The 15,181-nt window shown below is 36.5% G+C and overlaps 1 protein-coding gene across 1 annotated transcript in view; it reads right to left on the reverse strand.

The window, feature by feature from the left end:
- RGS5 (regulator of G protein signaling 5) overlaps positions 1–12,213 on the reverse strand; it is an 86,627-nt gene extending 74,414 nt beyond the window's left edge. Inside the window, exon 1 of the mRNA XM_074266475.1 lies at positions 12,063–12,213. Coding sequence (XP_074122576.1) covers positions 12,063–12,106 — 44 coding nt within the window. The 5' untranslated portion in view covers positions 12,107–12,213. The remainder of the gene's footprint in view (positions 1–12,062) is intronic.
- Between the last annotated feature and the right edge of the window lie 2,968 nt (positions 12,214–15,181).

A 15,181-nucleotide genomic window follows, 5' to 3' on the forward strand; every position in this document is an offset into this window, starting at 1 on the left:
ATGAATTTAAGTCAAAGGTAGGTTTTTGTTTTTTTTTGTTTTTGTTTTTTTGTTGTTTGTTTGTTTGTTTGTTTTATTAAACAAATTGGGACAAAGAGATCTTCAAATCTAGGAATTCCTGAAATTGACCTGAAATCTAATGGATGCCATCTTTAGAAAAATGTGAAGAGCTAGCCTTTTAACTCTTTTTCTTCCTAGCTTCCAAAAATTTTAAAATCCCTCTAACCTTGCTAAAAATAAACAAATGAATGAATGAATGAATGAATGAATGAATGAATGAATGTCAGATTAATCATGAGCATGCTTTCCCTCTTTTAATATTACAGGTGATTCCTGGTCTTACTTCCTTAAAATAATGAAATCACAAACCTGGCACAAAATACATTTAACATATTAAAATAATTTTTTAAGGCTTATAAAGTCTTTTATATACAATATCTCCTGTGATTCTGATGAAAATAATTGAGAAGTAGATGTTATTTATCTATTTTATAGATAAGGATATTAAGGTTTATAGAAGCTAGGAAGTGGTTTATAAACATATACTCTAGTTTCTTTTTTTATGTTTTGGCAAGTTATGAAGTATCTGAGACCAGATTTGAACTCAGATCCCTCTGATTTCAGGTTCAGTGTTCTATCTACTGTGCTATATAGTTGCCTTACATGTGCTAGTTTCTAAGGCAGTATTCAAATCTAGGTTTTCTAGTATAGAACTCAAACCACCATGGTAAATGAAATGAAACCAATCAGTTTTGTGTAAGCAAAAACTTCTTTCAAACTCAGATTGAGAATGCTTATCTTTTTACCTTCCAAAGGATCAAGAAAAATAAGGATATTTACTGGATAGTAAAAGATATTTAAAACAAAACTGGAGGTTCAACATTCTGAGCTACAGTTCAGTGAAATTGAGAAAAGGGCAATAAGTTAAGGCAACCAAGGCCTAGCTGTATTATTATTGGTAGCAGGGAGTAGGGATCCCTTGTGACTTATACTTGAAGGATTCCCTTTGGGAAAGGTAGCATGGAGATTTCTCACAAAGCTTCAATGTCCTTGTCTACTCACAAAGAAGTGTCTTGCCTAGGAGGAATGTTGGGCTTTACAACCCACTAGCTCAATGCTAGATTTTTTTTTCTTTTAAATTTTATTGGGTAGGGGGTGAGTAGAGTAGAAATGTTGCTTTAGTTTTAATGTTACAGGATGAAATATTGTCTAGACTAGGGTTTTCCATTAGTTGGATACCTCAAGCACATATTTCAATATTATATATCTTAAACAGACAATATAAATGCACAATGATGTCAGCTTCAAATGAAACAGAAAAAAAGTATTTGGACTGTGTTGTATATGGGAGATTGTAGAACTCTAGTGTTCCAAACCTCTCCCTAAAATAAGGGTCCATCTATTTAATCACAATATTCAACTTGTTTTAATTTATAGATTTGAGTCATGAAATATAAAATTGGTTATATGTTGCTAAATGTTTAACAACTGTTTCTTGATTTAAAAAAAAGTTCATGAAACAATTTCAAGCTTATCTACATTATTAGTATTTTCTCTAGTATTGAAGCTTAAATAATCAATAAAACAATAAATCAAGTCCCAATTTGTACCATTTGCTGATTGCCAAGATGTAAATGTTGACATTGAAAAACATAACAATTGGCTTTCTGAGTTGTTTTCTGAGAATAATTAATACTCAGAGGGCAATGGAAAGGCACAAAATGAATGTGCATAAGACATAGCATGTAAATAAAGAATTGCAAAGAAGAACTGGTTGAAAAGGATGTTTATTTTCTAAAAAATGAATGACAATATAAGCATATATATGTGTTTGAATATATATGAGAGAAAGAGAAGAGGAGGAAGAGGAGGAGGAGGACAAGAAGGAGGACAGGAGCAGAAGGAAGAGGAAGAAGAGAAGGAGGAGGAGGAGGAAGAGCAGGAGGAGGAAAAAGAGGAGGAGGAAGAGGAGAAGGAGAAGGAGAAGGAGGGGGAGTAGGAAGAGCAAGAGCAGGAGGAGGAAGAAGAGCAGGAGGAGAAAAAGGAGGAGGAGGAGGAGGAGGAGGAAAGAGAAAAGACAGAGATTATCAAATGGATAGAGCAAAAGATGACTTAAATAGCCCACATTCTCCACTGGTTTCATGACTTATTTTGTCAAGAGAACTGGAAACCATGCAAGGTTCCTTAGCATGTTGAAGGGTTCCCCTATACCCAGAGTTACCCACAAGGTAGGCAGTCATGGAAGAGTAGTGATTTGCATCATGAAGAGGAATACTGACATTAATGAAATCACAGATTCATCTAAGTATGTGAATAATATTACATGAAATATTTAATTTTTTTCTAAATAAAACTGATTTTCCAAAAGAGGGAAAACAAAAGAAAAGGAATAAGGTACAAACCCAGACATAGAGTCAGACTCTTGAGACATAATATGGATTGCAGGTAGGCATTACAGGTCTCATCCAAGAGGCCTTCCCTGCTCTTAAACCAGGAGAACTTAGCCTAGGATCTGTGAACTTAAAAAAAAAATTCTAGTAAGTGTATTTCAATATAATTTGTTTCCTTTGTAATCCTCTGCATTTTATATCTTGAAAAACACTCTGAGAAAGCTATTCTTTACCTTTATCACAGAAGTCAATAACACACAAAAAGAAGAAATCTATTTTAAAACTTTTTTTTGTCTAGGTTCAGAATCTATCTGAGGTAAGTCAACAATTGAATAAGAGGGAAACAGAGGCTAAGTTAAATTTGAATAGCTGCAGAATATTTTCAATGATCCCAGGCTGCTCCCACACAAGTAAAGTACATCTTTCTTACATCTACATTCTCCCTTTGATGCTATGTTCTAAGAATAATTAAATGCTCTAATTCCAAGAAGAATCACAAATGCTCATGACTCAAAGGGTGACAGAGAGCTGCATGGTGAGTATAAGAAGGCTGCAGCATATATTGAAAAAAAATGACAACTTCATTGCAAACAGATATAACAAACAAACTGTAGTGAATGCTTTAGATTTAAGGTCTATAAAATATTTTCTTAAAATCACTTACAATTAAGCAAATGCAAATTAATAGAACTGAGGTTCTATCTTACACCTTTCATATCGGCAAACATAACAGAAAAGGAATATGATAAATGTTGAAGAGGTTGTGGGAAAAATTGGAATACTAAATGTATTATTGGTGGAGTTTTGATCTGGTCCAACTATTCTGGAGAGGAGTTTGGAATTATGCCCAAAAGGCTATATACTCTCCCACTTAGCAACATCACTATTAGGTTTGTATTTCAAAGAGATTAAAGAAAAGAGGGGAAAATTTGTTTTATCTATATAAAAAATACTTACGGCAGCTCTTTGCAAAAATATGAAAGAAATTGAGAGGATGTCCATCAACTGGGGAATGGCAGAACAAGTTATGATATGTGTTTGTGATAAAAATACTACTGTGCTCTAAAAATGATAAACAAGATAAATTCAGAAAAACATGAAAAGACTTATATGAACTGATACAAAATGAAGTGAGAAGAACCAAGAAAACATTGTACACAGTAACAGCAATATTGTAAAGATTAACATGAAAGAGCTGGAAGAGAACAGAGATATCAAGTCTGACCTAGAGATTAAATTGAGACTTAGTAAGAAAAGATAACTCAGAGCTAGGTGTCACTAGTATGCATAGAGCACAGGATCTAGAATTAAGAAAACCTGGATTCAAATGTGAATTCAGGCACTTATCAGTTGTGTGGATAAATTCCTCAATCTGTCTCAGTTATCTCAACTGTAAAATACAGATAATAATGATTAACATCTACTCCCTAGTATTGTTGTGAGGATCAATTGAAATTATATTTGTAAAACATTTAGTACAATGCCTGTCACAGAGCCTTAGGTATTTAATAAATGCTTATTCCCTTCCCCTTAAGGGTGGAACAAAGGCTCATATTCAAGTCATGGAACTCCAAGTGCAGTATTGCCATTCCAATGCACCTTGATGTTTGTCAGCCATATGGTGGCAAATATTTCACAGAACTGTAAGTTCTTTGATTTGGAAGAAACTTTGGAAGCCATCCCTAATGTCCAACTCTCAATTGAATGAGAACTCCCTATAGAGTACCACACACAAGTGATCACTCAGAGTCTGCATAAAGAACGATGGGGGTTAAGCAAATTCTTAGGGAGTTTTTCTTTTTATTGAGCCACTTCATTCATGTCACCCTGTTGGGGTTTTCTTGGCAGAGATATTTAGAGTGGTTTGTCATCTTTAGCTCATTTGACAGATGAGGAAACTGAGGAAAATAGGGTTAAGTGACTTGCCCAGAGTCATAGAGCTAGTATGTGTCTGAAGGCAGATTTAAACTCTGGTCCTCCTGACTCCAGTCTAGTGCTCTATCTACTGAGCCACCTAGTTGCCCTAAATTATTCTTATAAGCCTAAATCTGTCTCTGTAACTTCTATCCTTTCCTTGGAGTTCTGCTCCTCAGATCTAAGCAGGACAAGTTCCATGTGCCTTCCACATGACAGCCCTTCAAATAATAAAATACCATCATGTTTCCACTGTCTTCTCCAGGTAAAATATTTCTAGCTCCTTCAAATGATCTCCTGAAGTCTTTTATCATATCCTTATTAAATATCCCCCCTCCCCTTTTTGGGGGGGGGAGGTCTCAAAAACAGGGTTGGCATAAACATGTCAGGTTCAGGGGAGTGTTGGCAGCCTTACAAGGAGAACCTGAATCTCAATTTATGTTGGAGAAGTAGAGGAAACAGAATAATGAGAATGGGGGTGGGGAGCTGGGAGGAGCTGAAAGGAGAAAAGGTGATAACTTTGCAGCTGGAGTATCTACCATATCCAAGTATAGATCTCAAGGTGAAAGTGGGACAAACAGGAAGATACCATGCTGAAGATATGGGGGAAATGTTGAAACTCCATCTGTTTCAACACTATCATGTGGGGGTGGTGCAAACTGGGAAGAGAATGCTGTTACACCATATTTTTCCCAAAGTATACCTCTTTAGCAGCTTTCCCTCCTCCAAATTCTCTCTATAACATAGTTTTTACACAATCTGAACAGGATGTTCTTCTGGTGGAGGAGTCCAGGGATAGAGTAGACGTGGTTAGAACATTTGGAAGCTTGTACAGTGACTGCTTAAAAGGGTCCCCAAATCACAATGATGAAATAAGACCATGCTTAAGGAGCTTTCTGAAATTACTGAGTGGGAGACTAGAGGAGAACAGAAATGACTTCCCTTTTATGCAAGTAATTTGCTTGATTATTATTATTGTTTTTCTTCTGGTGTTGAGTACTATGGCAATACATGTACAAAATTAGTATGATCTAAATCCAGGAAAAGGTGGTAAAGTTAGAGAACTCCGGAACAATAGACTCTGTTTGTTCTTGTCCTAGATATTACTCTAAGGCTCTGAGGATCCTTGTTAGAAAAATCCTCAAAGGTGCATCAAATCATAGAAGTCACAGACTTAGACTAGAGGTTCTTTTGAAGGTAGCTGGTTCAGGCTCACTCATTTTAAAGAGATGAGGAAAGTCAGACCCAGACAGGGGAAATGATTTGTCCAAAGACATACAGGAAATAAAGAAGTAGATCAAAATTCTAACCCAGAAACAGTAGCTCCCACTATACTAAACTGCTTCAATTAAAAAAAAAAAAAAATATATATATATATATATATATGTATATATGTATATATATATATGTATATATGTATATATGTATATATATATAAAAGATTTTTATTAAAAAGTCATTTATGTAAGTATTCTATGTTTCATTATAAGATTAAATGTTTTTCATAATTCATTTCTCTTGTTGCTAGGGCAGAAGACAGCATGTACTATCAGATAATAGATCTCGATTGGTTTTCCTTGATTGTTTTTCTTTGTTACATGGAAGGAATCAATGGAAGGGGAGGGGTGGGAGGAGAAGAGAGAATGAATCTGGAATTTCAGTATTATGTTAATATATTATAAATATATATATATATATATATGTACATACACACATATGTACATACATATATATATATATATATATATATATATGTACACAGAGCATATATGGTATATGTGGTGGTCATGGGCATCCACCATGCATTTCAAAGTAAAAATGCAGGATCAGTGATGATGCTATCTCAAGTCCTTTGCCCATCCCTGGGTGAGCTCTCTAAGCTAGCTCCCTGTAAACTACAGAGAAGGCTGCGGGCCATCCTGCTTTGGGGCAGAGAGTACTTTCCTCTGGGAGTGCTCTAAACCAGTAAAATCCCAAATCTATTCCCTCTCCCTCTCTTACTTCCACCTCTGCATGGATTCCTCCCTTGTAACAAGGAGAAATAATCAAACAAAAAAAAAAAAAAAATCCACTTATGTAAATATTCTGTTTCAGTATAAGGGGAAATGTTTTTCCCACCTTTATTGGAAGAACCATCTAGCTGTCTTTTCTGGTACTTAACTTACTTTGTTTACCATAGTTTCCTCTTTGTCCCTCTCAATTGATTGTGAACTCCTTGAAGTCCGGGACTAGCTTTTACTTTTTTTGTATCTCTAGAGTTTAGCTGCATGCCTGGGGCATAATAGGTGCTTAATAAATGTTGTTTGATGGATCAAACTTTCTAATAGTCAAGTATAGATAACAACCTCCTGATATTTTTATTTCAAAAAAAAAAAAAAAACAAAAAACAAAAAAAAAAAAACAAAAAATCCAACAACAAAACTCTAAGGCCTTAATTAAACTGATTTGTCATCTCTTCACATCCTTCTTTTTTGTTCTGTAGCAATTTATGTCCCTTCCTCCCCCACAATTTTCCCAGGCTTCTATTATAGAACTGTAGTCTTTTTTGCATGAAATATAGCAAAAAAAAGAGGCTGGAGTGCTCTGAATTTAGTGCAGCTGGTCCAATGATCCAGGAGGAAAGAGGGTTGAATAGGAAAATGCCCTGGACTTGGAGTTTGTAGATCCAAGTTCAAATTCAAATCCCACAGCCTCTTTGTTGTGTGACTTGAACAAATGGCTTGTCACTCAGGGCCTCAGGCTGCTCTCTAAGATTAGAAATTGCAGGTCTGAGTTACAGAAAGGTGTTCGCCCTACATACAAAAGTGCACAGTACACTGAGAGAGCCCCAGGACTGGAGGCTGAATAGTTTTTGTTTTTCAATTGTTTCACTCAAGTCAGACTTTTCTTGACAAAGATACTGGAGGGATTGAATATTTCCCTCTCCACTGCATTTTACTGATGAAAAAACTGAGGCAAACAGGGTGAAGTGATTTGCCCAGTGTCACATGGGGCTAGCTAGCGTCTGAGGTCACAGTTGAACTCGGATCTTCCTAACTCCAGGTGTGGCAGTATATCCAGCGCACCCTCCTCCTGTCCTTCCCCCAACATACACATCTCACTGTTGAATTCAAATCTGCCCTCAGATTCTTATTAGCTGTGTGACTATTAACCTCAGTTATCTCATCCATGCAATGGAGATAATTATAGCATCTACTTCCCAGCATTGTTGTGGGAATAAAATGCGGTCATATTGATAAAGTAGTATACAAACCTTGAATGTTACATAAGTTCGAGTTATTGGTGGTGTTGTCACTACTACTGCTACAATGGTTGCAACTGCTGTTGCTACTGCTGCTACTACTGCTGCTGCTACAATTGTTGCTACTGCTGCTACTACTCCTGCTGCTACTAGTACTGCTGCTACAATTGTTGCTACTGCTGCTGCTACTACTGCTGCTGTTGCTGTTACTACTCTACTGCTGCTCCTACTATTAACTATTACTGCTACTACTCTTACTACTACTATTGCTGCTGCTGCTGCTACTACTAGTACTACTACTACTACTATTTTTCCTACTATTCCCACTACTACTGCTACTGCTGCTGCTACTACTGCTGCTGTTGCTGCTACTACTCCTACTGAAGCTCCTACTACTTACTACTTACTATTACTGCTACCACTACTGCTGCTACTGCTATTGCTACTGCTATTCCTGCTGCTATTGCCACTATTACTACTATTGCTGCTGCTACTACTACTACTACTACAACTACGACTGCTACAATTGCTGCTACTGCTACTACTACTACTGCTGCTGCTGCTGCTACTGTTGTTGCTATTGCTACTATTGCTGCTGCTGCTACTACTGCTATTAGTACTATTGCTGCTGCTATTATATATAATTGGAGAAATAATTCTCTAAGAAATCACAGATTTGTACCAAACAAAAGAAAAACTGACTTCTCCCCTGCTAACTAGGCCTGAGGCTAGTTCTAATTTCCTTTAAACAACCCTCCATTTTTTCATTCTTAAGATTCATGTGCTTCATCAGTTTTACCTCCCCCATTTCAGCTCTGAGACCCTCATCTATTCTGGCTCTGGCTGGGATTATCCAGGAGGCTATAGCTTAGCTTGATTCCTGTGGTTCCATTTTTTTCTTTTCTCTTTTTAAATTTTGGCAGGGGTTAGGGTCTGGAGGATATAAAAACTCCTTCTGCCAATATCAACTAGCAATTCATCTGAAATTTAAGTCTTGAGAGGATAAACTGTTGGAAGCTAGACTCTAAACCCAGGCCTTTCCAACTATAAATTCTGACATTGACTCTTCTGGTTTCTTGTCATTCAGTCATGTGGAACTCTTCATGTCCCCATTTGGAATTTTCTTGGCAAAGATACTGTAGTAGCTTTTGATTTCCTTCTCTAGCTTATTTTGCAGATGAGGAAACTGAGGCAAGTGACTCATTGAGTTAGTATATTAAAGGACTATCATTTAAATTCAAGTCATCTGATTTGTTCTTTACTCCAGATGTGTGTGCTATTTCTTTGCACAAAGGGTGTTGTTTTGTTTTTTTTTTTTTTTTGCATGTGTGTGATTAAGCTTTGAAAGATTTAAAACCTTAAACCCCAAATCTCAGATAATACATTCATTTTACAGATTTTCTCTTTTGTAAATCGAGGCACAAAGATAATAATTCTACTTATAATGCCTAGTTATCATGTCCTTTTCAAAATGTCACAAAAACAGATAAAAAATCTATTGGTGTTTATAAAAAGAATAAAAATGATAGTTGCTATTTGATAAATAGTATTTTAAACAAGACTTCTGTGAAGTAGAAACCTCAGGTGTTCATGCAATATCCCTGTGTTATGTTTTAGGAAATAGAAAATTTGCCCAGAAACACAGAGGCTAGTATCAGAGATGAGATCCCAGACATGTTAAGATACACCTTTCTTCCCAATCACCAATTTCATCACATTTCTTAAGGACAAAGGGAAATAGCTATTTAAATTACTCTGTAGTGAATTTGGAGTTGGAAGAACTGTGTTTGAATTCCAATTCTGCTCCCTTTATAATCTCTACTTTTCAGATCTTAGCATTTAACTAGACCTGATGCTAGCAGCTGTATCAATGCAATGAAGGCAGGAATTTATATAGCCTTAATTTAATAAATATATTAATATATTAATGTAATAAGTAAAATTATATCTCAACCTAGAAATTAATTCTTATGTGTTGGACATCAAGTTTAAGAAGGAGACACCACCAATACGAAGTGGAAAAAGCTGCTCTAATCATCTCTATTAATAGAGTTGAAGGTTTTTGATGCTAGCCAGGATTAGAACCCAGAATGTACTTGGTCTACAAATTTTAATTGCTATTTCTTGCTCATATAAAAAAGGCACATGAACTATGTACTATGTACTATTACTATGAAATGCTTTTATTAATAATTTAAATATCTAACTAGTAGAATTTTTTATCAAGATTATCAAAACATATGGGAATAAGTGTCAGGAACTTGATACATCTCGTTTTAAAGATTGGTAAAGTGGGGGCAGTTAGATGCCACAGTGGATAGAGTGCTGGCCGTGAAGTTAGGAGGATCTGAATACAAATACAGCCTCAGATGCTTAATATTATTAGCTGTATGACCTTGGGTAAGTCACATAACCCCAATTGCCTCAGCAAAGATTGGAAAAGTGATTAAGCTTCCCTGCACTAGTTCCCAAAATTGATCCGTTATTCTTTCAATTCATCAAAGACTGGCAGTAAGTATCACCAGTATGGGAACTCCCTTGAGTTCAATTCATACCTTGACACAATTCATCTATAATTTCTCAGATAAGTCTCAAACAGTTATTTGAGGATAAAGAAGTTTAGGTGGCTTCTCTTTGATCATTTAGCTAGGGATCAAAAGAATTCAAACATGCATCTTTTTGCCTTCACATTCAGCATTCTATTTATATCTAGTTGTCACTTATATTTTTTTATCATTTTTTAAAGTAATTATGATAATGCTGGGAGAGAAGTGATTTAAAAGGTTAAGCTTAACTCTTGGAACTTTTGGATGTATGTTAAGTATTTAATAAATTAAAACATCAATTTAATAACATAATAACCTATTCAAATAATTTAGTAACATAAATGATAATTTAAGTGATTTAATGCCTATTAGTCATATATAAACACAGTCAAGGTATCTATGGTTATTGTTAAATTGTGTCAAGATCACATATCAATTTCTCTAAACAATTAGGGAGACAGACTTTATCCAAAGCAAAATTAAGAAGGAGGAAAATCCATCAACATACCACAGTTTCTTGTGGACAGATGTAAATGGGATTAAAATTTTTAGAAGTTCAATGTTGCATTTCTGCTTTTGAATAAAATCTTGAGCTTACAGATTCCTGTCATTTCTGAATGGAAGATTGCACTGGCAAGGTCCCAGGAAAGCCTGAAGGTATGTGTGGCTACATGTACCTGACAAAGTACACCAGGTAAATAAACAGTTTTTGTGTCCCTTTGGTCTTTCTTCTACCTCAGTAGCTGATTATAAGTGATCACTAGTACTCTGAAAAAGGTCTAGATAGAGGTCCCCTCATTACAAAGCTGCTTTTCTAATTTCTTCTGTTTTAAAATCAGAATCAAAACTGATATGTCTACGTTCTACTGGGTTCTAGAACAAGGATTTCCTGTGTCTCTTTTTGAACAATGTAGCAAGTACCACTCACATTGAGACAACTTCCCTCTCTAGGGGGAGATAGCTTCAATTTGAAAAGCAAGGCTTTATGGGGACATTATCTTATTTGATCTTTAACCCAACTCTGCGGGGAAGATCATGACTCCATCTCTATAGAATGCTTCTCCTGCTATTGACATAGTGAAGGCTAGATTTTACAGATAATAGAATCATAGCTATTAGCTACTGAATTCAGTGGCCATCTAGTCTAACCTGGAGCTACTGAGAATCCATTTTCTATCATCTGTAACATGTGATTATCCAGTCTTTCTTTGAAGAAGAGGAACCCCACTTTTCCCCATTTTTCTTGGATAAGCTTTAATTATTAAGGAACTTTGCCCTTACATCAAATCTAAATGAAAGCAGGGGAACCTCACTCTCTCCCATTTAACTTCTGGGTAAGCTCTATTTGTTAGGAAGTTTTCCTTCATGCTGTTAAGGAGTGAGAGAGTTTGAAGGCTGAATCCTTCAATAAAAGGTTGAATTTCAATAAAACATCATAGACTTTGAAATTGAGTCTGGGGTCTTGTTTCTAACATTTCGAAACCTAAATGAAGAAGCTAAGGTGCAGAAAGACTCTTGTCCAAGATCACTCAGTTACCAGATTTAAGAGCTAGAATTTGCTAAATGTAGCAGCTTGGTACAATGGGCAAATCACATGATCCTGGAATCAGAGGACCAGAGTTTAAAACCTCCCAGTGACACTTTTTGGCTGTGGGACTTTAGGCCTCAATTCCCTTATCTGTAAACCAAAAAGATTAGATTAGAAGATCTCTGTGATCTCAAATCTACTAGTACCCCAACCCAGAGACAACATTATCCCCCATTTCTACTTCTCCTTCACAGACCTCTACTAAAGTCCATGTTGGCATTAGCTTGGAAAAGAAAATACTAGAGTTTATTATGGCTTTGAGTCAGGCACAAATTACACCTCTGCTTAAGCATCAAATCTCCCAGCTGCACCTAAGGATCCTATCCACCCTTAGGCTTTGATTGGGTACAACCTCTGAGGCCAAAAAAACTCAGTTATCTCACCTTTCCAGGCAGGAGTGGGGCAGGGCTGCTAATCCCTTGCACATTTTGACTTCTGGGCTTTGAGCTCAAGCAGTGAACAGGATGATGGGACTGACCGAACTCAACTTCAGCACGCTCTGGGGCTGCCTTTGCCTCCTTTAGGAATATATATAGAGGCTCTGTCCCAGCCCTCTGTCAGTGGCCTGGCCAATCAGTAAATAGTTTGGGAGTAAATTGCTGGCTAGAGCCAGTTGTGCAGATAGAGCTGTTGCTGCTGCTTCTGCAGCTGCTTCAGAAAGAGAAGAAACATAAGAACTGAGTAAAACAGGATTGCTTCATTTGTTAGAGGCAAAGTAAAAGTATTCCCCATTAAAGGGGATCAGTACTCAATTGCCACAAAGCCCTGAAGCTTTCCCTCTATTGTTCACCCAAACTATCCCAAAGTCTGTGTTATTAATTCCAAAACAGTTTCCTTCTTTCTCTCCCAGCACAGTAGGGAAGAATCTTAAATTGTTAAGTGAATTTATCACTGAAATCCCCTCTTTGAGAAACCAGTCTTCCTGCCTTGATGGCTCCCAGGCAGGGCAAACTCTCCCTAACTTGCCCTTTCATCCCCACTTGCCTTTCATCTGGCAGACTCTCATTACCATTCTCTAGTTCATCCCTTCCGGGCTCATGGTGTCAACTTTCTAAACTTCTAAACTAATCCCTATAATCTGCTAATGGAAAAAATGCTCAAGGGTTCTTAGATGTCAGCTTTGTATCTGGGACGTTCTGGAGACTCTGTCTGAACTGTGTTTTCTAACTCCAAGGTTACTTTAAAGCCTTCACTGTCAATCAGAGAAAAAAAAAAGTCTTTGGGACAAATAGTCATTTTACCTGTCTTTGAGGAGGGTTTGGATGATCCACTGAATTATTAATGAAAGATTTATAAATGGAAGCATGGGAGTAATGGTGTCTCTAGGCGAAAAGCAATTCTCCCACTGGGACATCTGAGGCACAGTTGGCAGTTTGGACTTTAGGTAAGTCCAGAAACAGGGGAGCCTTGGGAACTAATGCAATAAGTAGTCAAAGCAGAGTTCATCTGGATGAACAGGAAAGAGGCAGCAAAACAGTAGAAAGAACAGAAATAGGCAGCATGGCATAGTCCTTGATGCTTAGCAGTCAAAAGCCCTGGATTCAAATTCTCCCTCTTACCTTCCCAATCACTTACGCTCTGTGGAACTCAGTTTATTTACCTGGAAAAGGAAAAGACTGAACCATATGGATTCTTTTCTCTTCCAACTCTAAATCTATTTTCCTATGATCCCATGGTATATACTATTAACAAATTAGTGCCCATTCAGAGGACTATAATCAGAAGGACAACAGATCTAGAAACTGTGTTAAATAAAGAATTATTGAAGGATAACATGTTTTTTAGCCTGGAGAAAAAGAGGAAGATACGATAGCTATCTTGAAATATTTGAAGGGACATTTGAAAGAGAGAAAACAGACAAGCATAGTATAGTGGAAAACTAATTATAGGATCGGGGTCTATATCTCAGATCTTGTGTAGTCTATCTGTGTAACCTTGGGCAAGCACTGCAGAATTTCAGAATTGGATGGAAGCTTAGAGTTCATGGAATACAATAAAAAGAGAGATACAGAAAAAAATCCCTTTAATAACATATTCAACAAGAAATCATCCAGCCTGTTCTGAGAGCTTTTCAATGATAGGGAATGTTTTTTAAAAGAGTTCAGCATTTTTTCTTTAGACCAAGCTTAAATTTGTCTCTTTGAAATTTGTACTTTATTGCTCTAGCTCTGCACTCTGAGGTCAAGTCAAATCTTGCTTTCATAAATGATCCTTTCAACAACTTGAAGAGAACTATTATGTCACTATAGACAGAGTACTGTTCAGTAGAAAGAAGAGAGGGCCTGAAGTCAGTGGAATCAAAGATCAAATCTAGCCCTTAGACACTTACTAGCTGTGTGACTCAAGGTAAGTCACTTAACCTTGTTTGCCTCAGTTTCCTTATCTGTAAAATAAGCTAGAGAAGAAAATGATGAACTACTTCAGTATCTGGAGTGACCCAAATGGGGTCACAGAGAATGAAACGTGACTGAAGAACCTCTGACAATTCCATTTTTGACTCAAAGCTTACAATCCATTAAAACCCCAAGATCTTTTTCTTTTTCTTTTTTTTTATTTTGTATCTACTTTATTTTTTTTTTAATTTTTAAAATTCTATTTACAAGTTATATGGATAGGTAATTTTTCATCATTGACAATTGCAAAACCTTTTGTTCCAATTTTTCCCCTCCTTCCCCCTACCCCTTCCCCCAGATGGCGGGTTGACCAATACATGTTAACTATATTAAAGTATAAATTAAATACAATGCATGTATACATGTCCAAACAGTTGTTTTGCTGTACAAAAAGAATCGGACTTTGAAATAGTGTACAATTAGCCTGTGAAGGAAATCCAAAATGCAGGCGGACAAAAACAGGGATTGGGAATTCTATGTAGTGTTTCATAGTCGTCTCCCAGAGTTCTTTCGCTGGGTGTAGCTGGTTTGGTTCATTACTGCTCTATTGGAATTGATTTGGTTCATCTCATTTTGGAAGATGGCCACATCTGTCAGAATTGATCATCATATAATACTGTTGTTGAAGTATATAATGATCTCTTGGTCCTGCTCATTTCACTCAGCATCAGTTCATGTAAGTCTCTCCAGACCTTTCTGAAATCATCCTGTTGGTCATTTCTTACATAACAATAATATTCCATAATATTCATATACCACAATTTATTCAGCCATTCTCCAATTGATGGGCATCCACTCAGTTTCCAGTTTCTGGCCACTATAAAGAGGGCTGCCACAAACATTCTTGCACATACAAGTCCCTTTCCCTTCTTTAGTATTTCTTTGGCATATAAGCCCAGTAGTAACACTGCTGGGTCAAAGGGTATGCACAGTCTGACAACTTTTTGAGCATAGTTCCAAATTGCTCTCCAGAATGGCTGGATGTATTCACAACTTCACAAACAATGTATCAATGTCCCAGTTCCCAAGATCTTTTTCAAATAAACTGCTATGTTTTTATAGCTTGTCCATTTTTTTCCAAAGTCACTTTTTTTTTAACCCAAGTCTGA

The sequence above is a fragment of the Sminthopsis crassicaudata genome, chromosome 4 (genome assembly GCF_048593235.1).
Source record: "Sminthopsis crassicaudata isolate SCR6 chromosome 4, ASM4859323v1, whole genome shotgun sequence".
NCBI lineage: Eukaryota > Metazoa > Chordata > Mammalia > Dasyuromorphia > Dasyuridae > Sminthopsis > Sminthopsis crassicaudata.